The 18,926-nt window shown below is 41.0% G+C and overlaps 2 protein-coding genes and 1 non-coding gene across 3 annotated transcripts in view; 1 reads left to right on the top strand and 2 right to left on the bottom strand.

Annotated features, from left to right (window-relative positions):
* Window positions 1-364: 364 nt before the first annotated feature.
* On the bottom strand, window positions 365-16,282 carry HSPA9 (heat shock protein family A (Hsp70) member 9). The gene is made up of 17 exons (XM_027546357.1): window positions 16,076-16,282; window positions 14,690-14,748; window positions 14,337-14,424; window positions 13,173-13,354; window positions 12,305-12,429; window positions 11,320-11,393; window positions 11,129-11,235; window positions 10,368-10,530; window positions 9,294-9,386; window positions 6,028-6,237; window positions 4,687-4,914; window positions 3,716-3,820; window positions 2,847-2,964; window positions 2,095-2,189; window positions 1,795-1,887; window positions 1,472-1,612; window positions 365-1,197 (listed from the first exon to the last, which is right to left on the bottom strand). Exons 1-17 carry the CDS (start codon window positions 16,154-16,156, stop codon window positions 1,120-1,122), a joined length of 2,040 nt encoding a protein of 679 aa, XP_027402158.1. The 5' UTR covers window positions 16,157-16,282; the 3' UTR covers window positions 365-1,119.
* On the bottom strand, window positions 5,560-5,631 carry LOC113896721. Its single transcript, XR_003512093.1, has one exon. It is a non-coding gene; the product is annotated as a small nucleolar RNA SNORD63 (small nucleolar RNA).
* A 312-nt stretch (window positions 16,283-16,594) lies between the features above and the next one.
* CTNNA1 (catenin alpha 1) overlaps window positions 16,595-18,926 on the top strand; it is a 342,350-nt gene continuing 340,018 nt past the window's right edge. The window contains exon 1 of the mRNA XM_027546356.1: window positions 16,595-16,707. The gene's annotated coding sequence lies outside the window, so the exon portion shown is untranslated. The remainder of the gene's footprint in view (window positions 16,708-18,926) is intronic.

The raw sequence follows: 18,926 nt of genomic DNA, 5'->3' as shown, positions 1-18,926 counted from the left end.
TGAGGGTAAAAAACCAGAACTATAGAAATTACCTGGTTTCTGATGTATAAGCCACTGAAATCTCACCTTAGGACGTAATGTTCCATTATCGTGAGCCACTTCTGAAGTTTTTATTTAGAGCAGAAAGCAGCCTGAAAAGTATGAGGCCTAATCTTCATGTTAAAGATTGAACATTCAACATTCCAAACCTCAGATAGGCTAGAGAGAAACTCCTGAATCAGACTCGTCTTTGGTGATAATGATTATCATATCAGCCTTCTCAAGTTTTCAATTTGTTAAAATTGAAACTGGCTAATGTTAGGAAATCCCATATAAGTCAGGGAACTGGGAAATGTAATTCATGTCATCTATTTCTGAAGCTAAATTTCAGGTCCTCAGACAAAAAGATCAAGATGGTTTTCCTATTTATTTTTTTAAAAAAGTCCAGAATGGATCAAAAAGAACACTCATCAAGGACACAGGTGCCAGACATAAGGCCAAAGGGTAGCTAGGAAAGTGTGCCTTCAGAAAATTTGGGCGACTTGTGTTTTAAAAGCTGGATCTAACAAATAGTTAGCTCAGTTTTCTTTTGATCTAGCTTTCCCTGCTCCTCCTCCCAACATGGCACAGCTGGCTTGCTTTGCAAGGCCTCAGTTGAGGAATTCCACATACACACAGGCTGGTACAGCAGTACTCAGGTCACTAGAAGGATCTCATCACCTTGTGGTTTCATTCCAGACCCAACTGTCTTCACTGTGTGAGATTTCACCCCTTGAAAATATGGCTGCTGCTGCTGCTAAGTCGCTTCAGTCATGTCTGACTCTGTGCGACCCCATAGACTACTTCAACACAAAACAATGTTACCTCTTTAGAATGATCAATAAATCATCTTTCCAACTTTACATGCAGCTGAAATGAAAAAGAATGACAGGCTAGGGACAGAATACTGTGAATTTTGTACTGCTCAACTTGTTACTCATGAAATGATCATTAGCTAATGGTCACTAAATTTACATATTCAGGAAATTATATATAGAATACTGCAAAAACACAGTAGAAGACTGAAGTTTGCCCGTTTCAGCTCAGGAAATCCCTTCACTCCCAAGCATGTTGTCCTTTCAACTCCAAAGTTAACTGCTGTTACTGTTTCTCCTCCTTTTGATTGTCCTTTTGCTCCCCAGTGCCAGAGCTTCCAGAGCCTTCTCGCTCTGATGCCATCTGTAAGAAAGCATTTGAGAGTCACTTGTTTAATGTTAAGGGTGACAGTTTGTTCTCTGATGAACTGAAAATGAAGGAGCTATAGCCTACCTGTCCCACGCTCCCAGGTTTAGTGATTTCTTCCCTTTGGGTTCACCACGTCTCCCTCCCAAAGTATTCAAGAAGACCAGGAAGTTTACTTCCAAGTCCAATACTCCCAGTTCCATGACTGGCTGTGTAGCAGTCAACAGTGAAAGTGATCAAGAGCAGTTACATTGAGTTAGGAGCAAAATACCTTTTTGTATGCCATTTCGAAAAGCTTCAATGATGCTTGCTGAAGGGAAGATGCCGCCTGCCTTATGTTTTCGCCTGTTTCACTGTCTTTCCGAGCAAGGAGCTCCCTCATTTTGGAGATCTCTTCTTTTAGCTTGTTGCACTTAAAACCAAAACAAAGCCAGACCCTCACTTTTTCTGGTTTTCTTAGCCCTGAACATATAGCAGAATGTTTAGAGAGACACTTTTAAGAAATTGCTATCAAGATCCACAGAAAAATGACTGTCACTGACATTAGTGACAATACACCCCAAACTTATTGAACTGTTTTAAAAGAGGACTTACTTCATCAGCAGGCAGTTGGTCCTTGAATTCTTCCATCTTGGTCTCTGTGTCATGGATGATTCCTTCAGCCATATTAACTGCTTCAACTCGTTCCTAAGAGAAATTAAAAATGCAGTATGAACGAAGACTTACCAATCAACCTGCTAATGGCTACACACAGTTAAAGAGTATAAACAGTAAGAGGGAGAAATCACTGTGGTCTGAGATGTCTTTAGGAGATTTTAGCTGGATTCCATGACAATTTTTATATGAGAATAAATAAGAAAGGCACTTCACATAAGTTACGAGTGAAGTAATCACCTTCTTTCGCCGGTCTTCCTCAGCATACTTCTCTGCATTTTTAACCATATTTTCAATATCATCCTTGCTTAATCCACCAGAAGACTGAATCACAACTATAATGAAAAGAAGGCACCGCATTATTGCCCAGGAAAATGATATGCTTCATATGCTTCTTTCTCTACTATATTAAGAAAAAGAATCCTCCTGTTCAGAGTAGCTAATTATTGATGTGAATTATGGAGAAGAGGAATAGCCTACTGGCCTATAATAAGCAGAGGGAAACCAAGGGTCCTAATATACAAACATCAACTAACTGCCCTACCTACCAAAAACTTCAGCAATCCAGAGGCTCAGTGCTTGTTTGTTTTGGGGAATAAACACCATACCTGATAACGAGACACTGATAACTAAGGAGAATGAGGGCAAGAACTCACCATCCTCCCCTGAGGCTGGGGCAGGGAAGATATACACAGTCTAGAGTAGTTCCTAACGGAGAGGAACTTCAAAGTCTCTTACCTCACTCTTATTATTTTAGTCACTAAGTTGAGTCTGACTTTTGTGATTCCATGGACTGTAGCCCACCAGGCTCTTCTGTCCATCGGATTTCTCAGGCAAGCACACTGGACTGGGTTGCCATTTCCTTCTCCAGGGGATCTTCCTGACCCAGGGATCAAACCCACATCTCCAGCATTGCAGACGGATTCTTTACCACTGAGCCACTACGGAAGCCCTTACCTCACTCTTACAATCTAATAAATAAGAGAACTTACTCTGCTGCTCGCGTCCTGTACCCTTATCTTTGGCAGAAACATGTACAATCCCATTGGCATCAATGTCAAATGTAACTTCAATCTGAGGGACTCCACGAGGGGCTGGGGGAATTCCAATCTAGAATAAATGAATACCAGAGTAAGCTCCTCTCACCAACAGGTCCCGTGGTCTATTTCCAAAACCTGTATGATCTTCTGGGGAATAAGTTACCTGTTTTCTGGGAGAAACACATACAAAATGTTTTAACACGTTTTAAATGTACAAAACCAGGAGTTTGTAGGTTAGGGTAGTACTTTCCTTGCTGCCTGAAATAAATAAGACTCATACCAGTGAAGGCTGGCTGCAGCAAGTAACTGTAATGGCTTTATGTACCTAAGAATACACAGTGAGAGCAAAGTTCTCCATTACTCATGTCCGTAAGAAACAATAAGCAATGCTGACTAGAAGCTAGTAGCAAGTGATTTCCCTAGCAGTTCACTGGTTAAGACTGTGCTTCCACTGCAGGGGACACAGGTTAAACCCCTGGTCAGGGAACTAAGATCCCACATGCCGTGCAGTGTGGCCAAAAAACCAGCAACAGTATCAAATGTCTTTAAAAGTAGTAATGAGATATTTCTTCTAATCACTGTTTATGAACATTTCCCTGAAGCTTATAAACTTCTTGACTTAGTTCCCAAGGCACAAGAAGCAAGGCAAGGCTTTCAAGTAAGAACTGAAGCTCTGGTTATCTGGCTGCAGCATTCATTTGAATGGTATGTGGAAATAAAACTGTGTCAGCAGTTTATAATAATATTAGGAGTCAGAATAGTGTAACTTCACCATAAAAAGAATGATCATGACCATGAAATTCAGGATTCCTAATACCTACCAAAGTAAACTGTCCAAGAAGTTTGTTGTCTCCAGCCATCTCTCTCTCACCCTGACACACTTTAATCTCCACTTGAGTCTGTCCATCAGCAGCTGTAGAAAACACCTAGGGAAAAGAAGGAAACGTGCTGGTTTGGCAGCCTGATTAAACTATTACCCCCTACAAACTGCTAACCAAAGGAAGAAATTCACATCCCAACATTGGAAGAATCCTAATGTACACTATGTTCAGAACAAAGGCCCATGTCTTTACAGAGAACAGGAGTAGGATTAGCACAGCAGAAGGGCATACAATAGCTATTGTTTCAGCTAAGCAAACGCATTGTACAAAGATGCAGCACTAGCACATAAGGCCTCAAGAGAAGGAGCTATAAAAAGTGAGATGTTGAAACATGATCATCCAGAGAAATGGGTCAGAGAAAGGACATTTATGTTCATAGTCACAGGAAATCATCACTTTTCTTCAGAATGATGTTGTGGCAATATATCACTGCAAGCATAGCAAGAGTCATAGTTCTTTCATAAAAACATCAAAACTCAGAAAGTTAGGAAGTAATTCTAAACCTAAGACCCACTGTCCAAATAACCCTTGGCTTGGTATCTCAGAACTATCATTTACTGGGAAGACAAGCACACTCCCCTACTGTCAGCCAAAACATTTTATTTACTGCCTCTGAGAATAAAGTAGGAATTTTCAAATAATGAGGCTCCTTCTGGCACATTATTGTCCTGTGGAGGAAGACACTTGATGACTTCCCTAATATCACCACCACTCCTTATAGGTAAAGAGAACTTTTCCAGGAATATACGAGAATAAATGACAAGATTCTTACCACCCACCCACATTCAATTAGTGTGAACTGCAAAACAAAAAGAAAAGTTTTCTAGAAAGAGCTCACAAAAGTGGTTACAATCACATCCCTCACAGAATCCAGTATCTCTGTGAGAAAGTAAAGAGGCGGTGACTTTTACCTGGCTCTTCTTGGTAGGAATAGTGGTGTTCCTGTTAATAAGCTTGGTGAAGACACCTCCCAGGGTCTCAATACCCAGAGACAGGGGAGTGACATCCAGCAGCAGCACATCTGTCACATCACCAGCCAGCACACCTCCCTGAATGGCAGCTCCTATGGCCACAGCCTCATCAGGATTGACAGCTTTACTTGGGGCTCGGCCAAAGAGATCCTGCACAGTCTGCTGAACCTGAGTGCCAAGAAAAAAGAACATTGTCACTAGCTACTCAGGGCAATTGCCTGAGAATGAGAGAAGCGCATGTATCCACAGACCCCACCAGATCCAGGATAGGTTGCTTCAGATCCAAGAATGTTTACTCAAATTATTATTTTGCAGTTGAGTTCTTATTAATGAATTAAGTATATTATCTGGTAACACATACTTTACTCAGAATATCTCATTTATAGCCTCTTTAAATTTGGAAACAATTTGCCTAAATTTTGTCATCTGATTTCCCAAGCAACACACTAGGAATAGAAGCTGGAAGGCACGGGGACTTAAATCGATATTGTCCAAGTCCTCTTCTATGTATCAACTAAAACTCAAGCTTAAAAGCAGCAGTAGTAATTCAGTAATTCAATACCAGTGCTGATGTGAGGTATGTTTTCCCCTCCATATTTTACTAATGCTAGGAAAAAGTTCTATTTGAATATAACATCTGAGATAATTTATTAACATAAAGACACCTGCTTGATTCAAAGCCTCTCTTTTTCACCCCCATTTTATTGTTTGCATTATTTACTTAACCATAAGTACTCAAAAGAAAAAATTATGAAAATCAAAGCCCAAGATCATTCCATTCAAGCTATAAAGAATTATACCTTCAACATGTTCTGTGCTCAGTCATTAAGTTTTCCACATACCTATCTTATCAGAATGATGGGTTGATACAATGCATCATTGCACAAATCTCTGTTGAAGATGGTATTAGAAACCCAAACACGATACTGCAAAACACATATCCGAAACTGCCTACAGAGGCTAATTAAAGCTGTATGTTAAGGTGTCTTGGACCTCATACTGCTTCATTCTGAAAAATTCTATAAAACTGAAGTTCAGGGTCCTCCTTGCTAGTACTCCAAAGACATCTGCCCCCTTCTTAATCCTTTTTTAAAAATACTCTTTAAGACTAGAACTCTAGCGAGTACACAAATTCATACCCCTTTCAGGCCAACGTGGTAGAAAGGTCACACACACATGTCCCTACACAACAGAAGCCATATAGTGTGCATATGCTGTGTCCTAAGAAATCGTACGTGGGCCCTCTCTGCTCTCCATGCCAAGAATTCCATGGGTACTTACCTTGGGCATCCTAGTCATGCCACCAACCAGAATCACTTCTCCTATGTCACTCTTGCTGACTTCTGCATCTTGCATGGCTTTTTGGCATGGGGCAATGGTCCTTCTGATTAGATCAGTAACAATCCCTTCAAACTGAGCCCGGGTCAGCTTCATATTCAAATGCTTGGGTCCAGAAGCATCCATTGTAAGGTATGGCAAATTGATGTCAGTCTGCAAGGGAAGCAGGAAGACCAGTTGTGAAGTCTATTACTTCAATTAAAGACTACACACTAGAAAATATTTCAAAAATCACAGGGAAGATCAGACACACTTTAAACGAACAGCTACCAAAGACAGACTCTTAAAGATTTAACCTCTTATCTTCTCAGAAGTAACACTACAAACCTATTAATAATAATGAAGGATGGAATAGAGAAGCAGGAAAAAAAAATCCCCGTTCAGAAGGTGAAGAACTGTCCTGCCATTAAAACATGCATTAAGAAATCACATTACTTTGTTTTTACCAAGTTTTTAAAAAAATTCACTGTACTTTAAGAAAAAAGTCACATGTATGCTCTGAACCAAATAATCTGCTACCAAACCAGGGCTTTACAAGTCTAAGGTGCTTAAAAAAGCTACAACAAAAATGTCTAAAGGAGTGACTACTGCTATGATAGTCACTGCTGCTGCTGCTAAGTCACTTCAGTCGTGTCTGACTCTGTGTGACCCCATGGACGGCAGCCCACCAGGCCTCCCCATCCCTGGGATTATCCAGGCAAGAACACTGGAGTGGGTTGCCATTTCCCTCTCCAATGCATGAAAGTGAAAAGTGAAAGTGTCTGACTCCTAGCGACCCCACGGATTGCAGCCTACCAGGCTCCTCCGTCCATGGGATTTCCCAGCCAAGAGTACTGGAGTGGGGTGCCATTGCCTTCTCCGTATGATAGTCACAGAGAGCAGCAAACACTGCTATAGTCACACCATGTAACATATACTATCAATAAATGTAAAATCCTAATAAGGCATGGATTAAGAATATTTAGACTAACAAAACTCACTATTAAACATGCAGAAACAGGTGTCTCAGGGGTGAACTCCCAGAAGAGAGTTAAATTTATGCTGCACCTCCAACTTCACATCAAAGCAAGGCCAAAAAGCAATAAAGACCGAGGGGAGCAAATCCTTAACCACTTTTCTTCAGGTAGAGTACCCTGGACAGTTAAAGGCTTAATAAGAATTAACAAACCTTCTGGATATAGTTTTAAGATACTGGATATAGTTTTAAGAACACCAATAACAATTTCCTCTTTGCACAATGTTAAACCGAATCAGAAAAAAAATTAATGCAATCCAATAGAACTTTCTGTGGCAATGGAAATGCTACCTGTGCTTCTCAATCCAGCAGCCACTAGTCACACATGGCTGAAAAGCTGAAATTCACCTGAGAAATGGAATTGAGTGCAACTGAGAAACGGAATTCTTAAAAATTGTATTTTGGGACTCCCCTGATGGGTCCAGTGGCTAAGACTCTGTTCCCAATTCAGGGCGCCCAGGTTTGGTCCCTGGTTAGGGAACTAGATCCCACATGCGGCAACTAAGGGTTTGTATGCAACCATGACCCAGTGCAGTAAAATAAATATTTTAAAATTGTATTTAATCTTATTTAACCATATGTGGTTACTGTACTAGTGCAGTTCCATACACTCTAAGTTACAAACTGAAAAACTCCAGGACTTTCCACCTTCAAATGCCAGTTCCATCATGAAGTTTTGTCCCTTCTCTCTCTCAAATCGAACCATGTATCTCTCCCTACCTCACCCTGGTCCAAGTGCTTTCCTCTCACCACCTGGTGTAGTTTTAACAGCCCCCTACACTTTTTCACACCCACTCAGGCTGCCACAGCTCCCCCGCATTTTTCACTCCACCTCAGGGTGCTTTCCCCAAACTGACCATGTCACTGCCCCATCTCAAAACTTTTCAGTGATTTGTAGTCATCCAAGGAAAGACACCAAATCCTCCAATCTGTAAAGCCTCCAGACTTATCTTCTATGCTCCACATTGACCCTTTCTCAGGTCTTACCCCACCACCTCATACTTATCTGGCACTTTATATTTTCCTGATCAACTCACCTTGCAGGAGCTCTAATTATGTCAATTACCTGTCAAGTTCCTCTATTATTAGTCTAAGTTTGCCTTTTTTAGAAAATACAATTACCATATACATTTATATATAACATAATTATACTATAAATATATAATTATAACAATTAACATATACATTTACTACACATTGTCCTAAGCATGTTACACCTATTAATTTACAAATCCTCACAACTCTAAGGGGAAATGGAGTGCTAATTATCCTCATTTTATAGACAAGAAAACAAACGTTAGTAATTCATCCAAAGTCATATAGCAAATAATGAAACAGAAACTTAATCTCCACCAGTCTATCTACAGAGTAACTGTTAACCTCTACATTACTTCTGACATTTATTGATATAATGTTTAATTAACTAATGTCAACCTTTCACTGGTGGATCAGATGGTAAAGCGTTTGCCCATGGAGGCAAACTTGCACAGGTACATATTGCCCAGCCTTCAGCCAGGTTTCATTAACTCACTGTCTAGACTGGTGATCCAAATAAGACAATCAGAGACTTACATAAAACGGTGTCTGAAATAAAAACAGAAGTAGTTCTGAGAGTCTCCTGGTACTTCCAGGTTAGTAATTCTAATTTTGCACACTGTTCAGTCTAGATTTTCCCAGGTGGTGCAGGTGGTAAAGAATCCGCCTGCCAATGCAAGAGACACAATAGACTTGGGTTCGATTCCTGGGTCAGGAAGATCCCCTGGAGGAGGAAATGGTGACCCACTCCAATATTCTTGCATGGAGAATCCTGTGGACATAGAAGCCTGGCGGGCTATGGTCCATAGGATCACAAAAAGTCCAAAAAGTCGGAAAAGACCCAAGTGACTTAGCATAATGGTACAGTCTAGATTTTAAAAATACTATATTTAACACAAATAAGTATATTCAATGTCATTCAGCTCTCAATTAAACCATTATTTGACTCCTGTAACATAACCTGATTTGGTGCTTAACAAATTTCAGCTCACCCATTAAAAATACAATGATTCTGTTAATGGAAAAGTTTTTTTACCACCAACCAGAAAATGGTTAAAAAAAAAAATCTCACCAATATTATGCCAATTAAAATTTGCTATTCAAGTAAACTCCAGCTGAAAAGATCCATCAAGGCTGTTGGAATTTGTCCATGTCTCACCTGCACAGATGAAGAGAGTTCACACTTGGCCTTCTCAGCAGCTTCCCGAACTCTCTGAAGCGCCATGTTGTCTTTGGTTAAATCAACCCCCGTCTAACAAAGACATAATATAACTAGTGTAAATGAGAAAATGAATACTACTTAAATCGCAGTGGTAAGGTATAGACAAGACAAAATAAAGCCATACCTTTATAAACAAGCAAAAATTAATTATTGCCTTTAAAAACCTACAGGAAAAAGACCTACTCTGAAAAAGATATACTATGTCCGGAGTTAAAGGGATGAACTGTTCTTACTTCTTTCCAGCTGTAGGATTCTAGCTCAAAAAAGGAATTCTCAAAACTCCTTTTCCAATACAGGTATTCTCCCAATTTTCCAAAACTTGCTTTAAACCACACCTCACTTTTATAAAAGATCTATATTAACACCTGTTTTTGCCAACCAAATGAAATCCGAAAAGGATTTTCACATTTACAAAAAAGGCAAAAAGGACAACTAATATTCGGCATTGGCTTTGCAGCAAGCCATTATAGAGGCAGTGTGCACCCCAAGCTCCTTGCCCAGTAACTACATTTATCTGAGCATCAAGCCACCATAGCTTTGAACTATCTGGGAGCGTATGAACATTTTGTTTTGTGCATCCATTAGCAAAATGTGGCCTAAGGTAATTGCTTCTTTGCTTCACAACATTTCAGCTTATCATAGGTCTCAAAGGAAGACGTTTTCAGATAGTGGAGGGAACCTATATAGTTGTCCATCAGTATCTGTGAGGATTGGTTCTAGCACTTCTCTCCAAAAACCTGGATACCCCAATCCAAAGACATTCAGGTTTCCTATATAAAATACCACAGTACTATTATACACCAGGTACTGTATCCTTTTCATTGTTGTCTGTTCACAATTTGAAGTTACAATAACCAGAACAGTTCAGAGCGCCCATGAAACTGAAATGCAATTTCAGTGGACTATGCAACAGTCTATTAACGGGAGAAAAAATCATAAACAAAGCAAACCGCAGTCCAAAGAAATTCTCTCTATTTCAATGTCTACACATTAACCACACTGGTAACTAACCTCTCTTTTGAACTCCTTCACAATGTGACGCAGCAAGGCCTGATCAAAGTCTTCACCACCTAAGAAAGTGTCTCCATTGGTGGATTTCACCTCAAATACTCCTTTCTGAATTTCCAGTATGGAAATATCAAAAGTTCCACCACCTAAATCATATACAGCAATGCTAGAAAGAAAAAAGAAGGCCTTCAAGAACAAAATTCATCACAGGTAGAGTTCAGTCACCAAACTAACATAAATCTGGCTATTTCCCCCCACCCAGGTATAATTATGAAAGTTGATGACTGCCTAAGTGTCATATGTCTTAACATATGGTCTTACAGCAACATGTAACACACATAAGAGTTAAAATGAAATGCTAAACTTCTGGATGAATACTTGCCAACAGGCATACCAAGGGAGTAAAATAACTGTGAAAGTGAAGTCGCTCAGTCGTGTACGACTCTTTGCAACCCCATGGACTGTAGTCTACCAGGCTCCTCCCTCCATGGAATTCTCCAGGCAAGAGTACTGGAGTGGGTTGCCAAATAACCATAGCCAGTACTTTTAAAAAGAAAAGAAAGAAGAGAGAAAAAGTAATCAAAGGAATAGTCCTGAAATAAATGAAAAACACAGTCCATAGAAACCTGGGGAAAAGATCAAGGCAGTACATTTTTAGTCTAAGGCGCAACACTAAGAAATCAAGATGATGACTGAGGATAGATTTCAAGATTCCGTGAACTTAGTCTCACACATCTAAGTGGAAATTTATTACACAAACTTACATTTTGTCTTCTGATTTGTCCAGACCATAAGCCAGAGCAGCAGCTGTGGGTTCATTAATTACCCGAAGCACATTCAGTCCAGATATCTGGCCAGCATCCTTAGTGGCCTATAGAAAAAGAAAAAAAGCATTTTTCACCCTTGTGTCCCAAGTACCATTTATTTCGTGACTAAAAATGCTAATTGAACTCACCTGTCTCTGAGAGTCATTGAAATAAGCTGGGACTGTGATCACAGCATTTTTTGCTGTATGCCCCAAATAATTTTCTGGAAAAGAAATCAATGAAAATCAACCATGAGAATCCTATCAGATAAAATAAGCTACAATTAATAATGTAGCCTGACAACCCATGTCATCCTCTTGAGATCACAAACAGTACCCGTTCGTTTTTTAGCATATGACCTAACATGTAGAGATCTTATTGAAAAACACTTCAATTTAAAAAACTCAAGATCTCACCTTTAACACATTAGTGAAGGCTCACCAACTACAATGACCTTGACTTAAAAGAGCCACTGTTTCTCTGTTAGGTAGGTAAAATAGGGAAAAGGAGTCCAAAATGGCGGTGGCTAAAAGACAAGGAAGGAAAAACCCCCGAAAATAGAACAAAGGAAGGTCTGAGGACAGGAGTGAGGGCCTCAGGAAAAACAACACTCCTGGCTGGCCCAATTTACATTGGACAGGCCCAGGGAGAGATAAACATATAAATAAAGAAGCCAAAGCTAGCTCTCTCTCTCTCCCCCACGTGCTGGGGCACTCTTCTCCTCATGTCTTTGGATCGACGTGCCCTCACGCCTCAAAGATGGATTTTCCTGCTATCTTCTAAATAAAATAGAGCTGTAACACTAGCTGTAACACTGATTTGTCTAAGAGCTATAACATGGTCCATTCGAGACCAAACAGGAAGTTATAAGTTTTACCTAACAGACACAAAAACTTAAAATGTAGTCTTTTGGTTTCCCTTCTGGGAAAAAGAAACATGAAAGCCACCATTAGGAAAACTTGGAAGAGAAATTCAATTTGTAGAGAAAGAGTAATGAAGTTTTGCCATTTCTAGGTATTTTGTGCAAAAGTCACTGCAAACTCATTCAAAGGTCAATGAAATACGGAAGCCAGTGATCTCAGAGTAATCATGCAGTTTTCTGAATTCTTCCAGATATGAACTAAGCTTTCTCACCTGCAGTCTCTTTCATCTTCATCAACACAAATGCTCCAATCTGACTTGGGGAATAGAGTTTTCCATGAGCTTCAACCCAGGCATCGCCATTAGAGGCACGGACAATTTTAAAAGGAACATTTTTACTGAAAGACACAAATATTTGAGAAAACATGCCAGCACAATCTACCATGAAGTTACCATACACCATGAAAGCCCATCTTCCACCCCACGAGATCCATGCCAACAAATGAGAACTTCAGGAATTCACTTAATGAAATCCTTTAGAAAGTAATCATTAACATGTAAAAACATCCTAATGAAACCTGAACATTCTTCTCACCAAAAACTTATGCAGCTGCTTTGGATAACACAGAGATATCATATGACCCAGAAACTTCATTACTAGATGTCTACCCAAGAGAAATGAAAACGTACATCCACATACAAACCTACAAATGTTTATGGTAGCATTACTCATTAACAGCCAAAAAGTGGGAACAACCCAAATGTCATCAACAAATAAACATTAAATTATGTATGTATGTGTGCAATGGAGTATTATTTGGCCATAAAAACAAATGAAATACTGATAACATGTGACAGCAAGGATAAACCTTGAAAACATATCGAACTATCTGATCAGCACAAGATGGAGCCTATGTCATTATCTGTCTCGTATTTAACACCAATTTACATGGTCCAGGTATGACTAGCCAAATCTTCATATATCATGTCACACATAGCAAAGTCCTAATCTGTGAAGGCAGAACTGAATATTTTGAAGAAGACACCCTCTGGGCAGGGGCAGGGCCTGTCCTCAGGGATCCTGCTAGGAAGACTGTTCTATACAGCCTTTGCAAATAAATACAGTCTTAGTATTACTCACATGTCTTTCTGAACTTCTGGGTCATCATATCGCCGACCAATAAGACGCTTGGTAGCATAGAATGTGTTGTTTGGGTTGGTGACAGCCTGTCGCTTGGCCGGCATGCCAACAAGTCGCTCACCATCTGCTGTAAAGGCTACAACTGAAGGGGTGGTTCTGGCACCTTCAGCGTTCTCTAGCACCTAAAACTCCCAAAGTAGGACAGAGAGTAAGGTTCCAGTCACCACCAGTGTCTTTATATCAATTATTTGAGACACAAAGCAAACATTAAACAATAGTACTAGTGAGGATATTCTTCTGCCCTGTAAATATTGATATAGTAAGCAACTACTATTTGAGAGTGAAACAATTTTCAACTAAGAACATCCGAAAAAATAGGAATATATATAAATCAAATGTACTTTTGTTTTGGTGATGGCTAAAAATTTCAGGCATTAAAAAAAATTTGCAGATTTCCCTGGTGATCCCCTGGTTAAGAATCCACCTGCCAATGCAGAGGATACAGGTTTGATCCCTGGTCTGGGCAGATTCCACATAGTGTGGGGCAACTAAGCCTGTACGCCAGAACTACTGATGGCTGAGCACCCCAGAGATCCTGGTCCACAATGAGAGAAGCCCTTGCAATGAGACAGTAGCCCCCACTGGCCGCCAACTAGAAAAAGCCTGCACGTAGCAACGAAGACCCACCGCAGTAAAGGAAAAAAAAATTTAATTGCCAAAAAGGATTAAAAGATCCAGGTGCTTCAAATATTATTGAGGCGAACCAACTGGGAACAAAGATTTTAAGAACAGAATAGGTAGGATTCAGGAGGAAGAGCCTCTACCACAGCAGGAAATAAAGAACATTCTTTACTTATGACCCAGCCTTTGCATTATTTGGAGCTCCACTTGCTTCTAGACTGTTTCTGCACCTTTAACTTTTGTTTAACTGACTTATAAAAAGGTAAAATTTTATTATCTCTGTACTAGGACACACTTAAATCCTGGGAAGTTAAATCCATTTGATTATTACCAGCATAAATTAAGCACAAAGATGCAACTCAAGCGAGTCTTAAGAATTTAAACACAACCTTTAAAATGTCCCTCATCTAAGCCAATGGACACAGAATTCTGAATTGTCTACTAGCTACCACTACATGGTCCAGAGCCTCCAATTATGCTCACCTTTGCTTGTTTACCTTCCATAACTGCCACACAGGAGTTGGTAGTACCCAAATCAATACCAACAACTGCTCCCTTGATTGCTTCTGATCTGTAAGACATTTAAAACAATGCTATGGTCAGTTAACAGTGGTCTCCAAAATGGTGGGAAAAAAGACTTATTTTACAATATCAAGGTAAACCTTGAAGAAGGTTTGCTAGAAAACAATTATTTGCTACTGTGGTGAAATGAACACTCTCTTAATAAATATAACAGTGGTTTTATTCCTGAACAAAATAATGATAAATTTAGAGACCATTAGTCTGGGACTTAATATTTATCATCTTACTATTAAAGAAAATGAAATTATACTTACGCATAGTCCCGCCTTGAAACAATTCTAAAAGCCTCATGACTAAGGCCATTCCAGCCATCCTTAAAAAAAAAAAAAATTGCATCAGCCATCAGTTACATAAGAAAACTTGGGCTTGTTTTAACTATTCTTCTGAAGAATACGTGAACGTTTGAGATTTTCATTCTGAGTGGCTACCATGCATAAAGTTCATTGAAATTGTAAGGTATTTTATGTATAACAGGCATAATGGTACTGACACAGCTATCAAGTCCAATAAAGTATAAAATTTCCAAGTAAGTCAGACAAACAAGTACATGTAAAACTGTCCTGAATTACATTAACAAAAGATTTCTCAACTTCAGCATTACTGATTTTGAACAAAACTTTCGTTGGGAGCTGGGCTGTTCACTGCAGGATGTTCAGCAACAACTTGGACCTTTACGACTAGAACCTAGTAGTAGCATGGTTACCCAGACTGTAACAACCAAAGGCTTTTTCAAGCACTGCCAAACATCCCGTGGAGAAGCAAAAATACATTACAACATAACTACTCAATTTCACTGTCATATCAGTGTCCACTTAAGATCCACACATGTGTGTGTAGCAAATATATATTTAACTTAATCTGAGCCATTTCCCCTGATGTTGCCAAGCTAATGCTTTAAAGGGAGTAGAATTAGCAACCTTGTGAAGTCAGTTTAGGTGGGGGGGAATATGAAGTAGGGGGGGGGAAATGTCTGGAGTGGCCTCTGATCAGGATCAAAGACCTTTGTTACATTCTCACCTCAGGCTATTGCAAGTCGTCCTTTACTCAACCTGAGCGCAAAGAAACACAATTCCAAAAGATATGTTTCTACTCTTACACGATAATGAGCAATCACTCCATGGCCTTTTCCTGATTTACTTATTTTTTCTGAAATAACGGAGATGAAGATTCTGGGAAAAAAACTATTAAATGTTCGCAAACAAGAAAATCAGAACTTGACTTTTAATTTATTGCTCGGATGCTCTTTCTTCCTTCGTCATATCGTAGTAACCGGGCCCCTGAACACTCCGGATTTTAGAAGACTCCTTCTTCTACCCGTAAGCGAAATTAAAAACTATAATAGTTATTCCTTCCCTATAGACTACGACCTCAAGGCCCAAACTGCGTAATCCGTATCAAAAAGCCTATCAGAACGACTACCAGCTACTTGGTGAAATAAAACTCTACGCTCCCAAAGAGTGTGACTCAGCAAAGAAAGAAAGGCAAAACCCTGAATTAATCCTTGAATCAGCAACACTGAATTCTGTTATTTTCCATCTCTCCTCTTTCCCGGAGGATTCTGACCCCGAAGGCCGCGCGCGGCCTGCCGCACTGAGTCCCAAGACCGTGAGCCCCTCGAGGAGGGCCCGGCAGTCCCTTACCTGGTGGCGGGTGGCTGTGGGGCCTCGGGAGGCTGCGGTGCCGACGAAACGGGATACTGCGGCTCGGCTGGCGCTTATCATGGCTGCTAGACGGTGGAAGTACGAGACAGCGCAAAGAGGCGCTCGGACGGCCGAGGGCTGCGCGGCGCAGAGGTGCTAGTGATTCTGGAAACCTCCTACCACGTGGGGTGGGGGGCGGGGGTTGACCGCTGCGGCCTGGAAGCCCGCTCATCCTCTGAGGCGCCGCCCGTGCTGCCTGATCAGAGAATACCTGTATGCCACGCCCGGAGGCAGGGCCTATGGCTAATACGCTTCGAAGCCTGATAGTTGGGAACAATATGTCCTTCTGCGCCTGCTGCAGCAGGTCAGGGCTCCACGAGAGACGGGAGGTCTAAGAGCGGTATAAGGCAGAAGTGTGGACAACCCGGGTCCTCGGAGGCAGGAAGGACTCAAGGTCACACGGGATAAACTGCGAACAGATTACAGTCTCCTTGCGTCAGTTACGTGAGAGGAGGGGTCTGTTGCGCTTGCGCAACTGGCCGCCCGCCGACGGCCTGGAGCGCATGTGCACAGGGAGTAGTGAAAAACGGGGTGGAGTCTGACTACAGCTGTCATAGGGTGCTCAAGCTCACGTGAGTTTCGTCCTTCCCACCCCCGTTTCCCTGGGAGACCCTGGCGGCCGCAAGGTCCGCTCGAGTTGACTTTTTCTTCTGGAGGAGGGCGCCATTTTGTCCTGCCCTTTTGTTCAATGTAAACCTGGGGTTTAAAACATTTGTTGCTCACCCTCGTCCTTTGTCTTTTGACTGCCTGTTGCTGTTGCAGTAACTTGAAGTAACCTGCATATGGAGACCTTAGGCGAATTTTTTCTGTGTTTTAGCACAGGGACCTTGGGTTTTGAACTACTCAAGAAGACTTAAGTTCATACAAAGCATTCGGTTACCTTAGGCTAATTATCGTGCAGACCGTCAAGAGAAAAACATACCTGAGCTCAAGATCCTACTGCCCAGCTTTGATGGGCCTCACTGAGGCTCAGAAACCAAGCAGGCCCCTGTGGGGCCCACCTGGGCAGGAAAGCCCTTCTTTATCCACTGTTGCTTGTTTATAGACTTCTTTTAGCTTCTTTAAGGTACCCTGAATTCCAAAAGGCAGATTTCAGCAGTTGCTTATTAGGGGACGAAAACAAGAGAGGCATAGTCAAGTAAGAATAGCACAGCACTGGGGCACGGTCATGGTTCCTCCTCAGGGAGTGTGTGGTCAGCTGTGTCTTGGTGACTCCACAGACTATAGCCCACCAGGCTCCTCTGTGGAATTTTTCCAGGCAAGAATACTGGAGTGGGTTACCATTTCCTTCTCTAGGGGATCTTCCTGACCCAGGGATTGAACCCCTGTTGCTTGCTTTGGCAAACTTGGTCTTTACCACTAACATCACCTGAATATACGTAGTATTTATGAGTTCTATGGGAATTAGGCCCTGCTCAGATAGAGAATGGTAACTTAAACGAGGGCAAGATTCCTCACTACCAACCCACCAGAAGGAAGTCACATGCCTTACAGCCCTCACCCCAAATTTTTCCTATAAAAACTTACTCTCTAAAAGCTCTCAGTTCAGGGATTTATTTAGAGCATGGGCCACCCTTTCTCCTTGCTTGACCCTGCAATAAAACCTTTCTCTGCTCCAAACTCCTGTTTTGGTTGGTTTGGCTTCACTGTGTGTCAGGCACACAAACTTGTATTCTGTAACAGGTCGTCAGGCCCATCTCGGAAACCTTGTTGCCTGGGACAGCGGACATGGGTTGTATAACAAGATGCCCGTGACTTCTTAAGTCTCAAAGTCCGATTTCAAAAGAGAAAGATGCTCCACTATTCTGATGTGAGGACTTGTGAAGGAAATTTTGGGGAAGTTTGGGAGGGAAAGAAGACAGCTGAAGAGTTTACCTTGTAAGAGAGAAGGGAAGAGGGAGTAAGAAAATAAAGGTCCAACATTGTATTGTTTATAGGTTACACAGGTCCTTTTAAGAAGTACCCTCACACTCTTATTTATTATTTATTGTCCTTACTTGTCTACCTAGTGCTTTCATGTCTCGTTTTGTTAATTCCCTCAGAAGTAGATTTTTCTGCAGTCATCCAAGCGACAGTCTAATGACTCCTATTTTTAGGATATTTGTATACTAAAACAATACATTGATGCTGAAGAACATTGAGGGGAGGGATAAATTGGGAGCTTGTGGTTGAGGTATGCACACTACTATATATAAAATAGGTAACCAATAAGGACCTACTGTATAGCACAGGGAATGCTACTGGATACACTGTAATGACCTATATGGGAAAAGAATCTAAAAAAGAGTGGATATATGTATTTGTGGAGAAGGCAATGGCACCCCACTCCAGTACTCTTGCCTGGAAAATCTGATGGATGGAGGAGCCTGGTAGGCTGCAGTCCATGGGGTTGCTAAGAGTCGGACACGACTGAGAGACTTTACTTTCACTTTTCACTTTCATGCATTGGAGAAGGAAATGGCAACCCACTCCAGTGTTCTTGCCTGGAGAATCCCAGGGATGGGGAGCCTGGTGGGTTGCCGTCTGTGGGGTCGCACAGAGTCAGACACGACTGAAGCGACTTAGCAGCAGTAGCAGCATATGTATTTGTATAGCTGATTCATTTTGTTGTACACCTAAAACTAGCACAACGTTGCAAATCAACTATGCTCCAATAAAAATTTTCAAAAAAAGAACATAGAAACATAGGGAGGAATGATAAATAATATTAAACATGGAAGCAAAGTAGAAAGTGAAAATTTCACATCCCTACCTTGCATATGACACAGAGGAGGGCAAGTGGGATAATTGG

This window comes from Bos indicus x Bos taurus, chromosome 7 (genome assembly GCF_003369695.1).
Source record: "Bos indicus x Bos taurus breed Angus x Brahman F1 hybrid chromosome 7, Bos_hybrid_MaternalHap_v2.0, whole genome shotgun sequence".
Lineage (NCBI taxonomy): Eukaryota > Metazoa > Chordata > Mammalia > Artiodactyla > Bovidae > Bos > Bos indicus x Bos taurus.
Note: the sequence above shows the minus strand (reverse complement) of the source record. Positions and strands in the feature narration are given on the sequence as shown.

Coding starts and splice junctions, on each gene's coding strand:
- HSPA9 (XM_027546357.1), bottom strand. CDS start 16,156: ATGATAAGCGCCAGCCGAGCCGCAGTATCCCGTTTCGTCGGCACCGCA. Junction 13,355..14,336: donor TGGAAGGTAAACAAGCAAAG/GTGAGCATAATT, acceptor TGGGAGTTTTAG/GTGCTAGAGAACGCTGAAGG. Junction 12,430..13,172: donor CCAGAAGTTCAGAAAGACAT/GTGAGTAATACT, acceptor TGTGTCTTTCAG/TAAAAATGTTCCTTTTAAAA.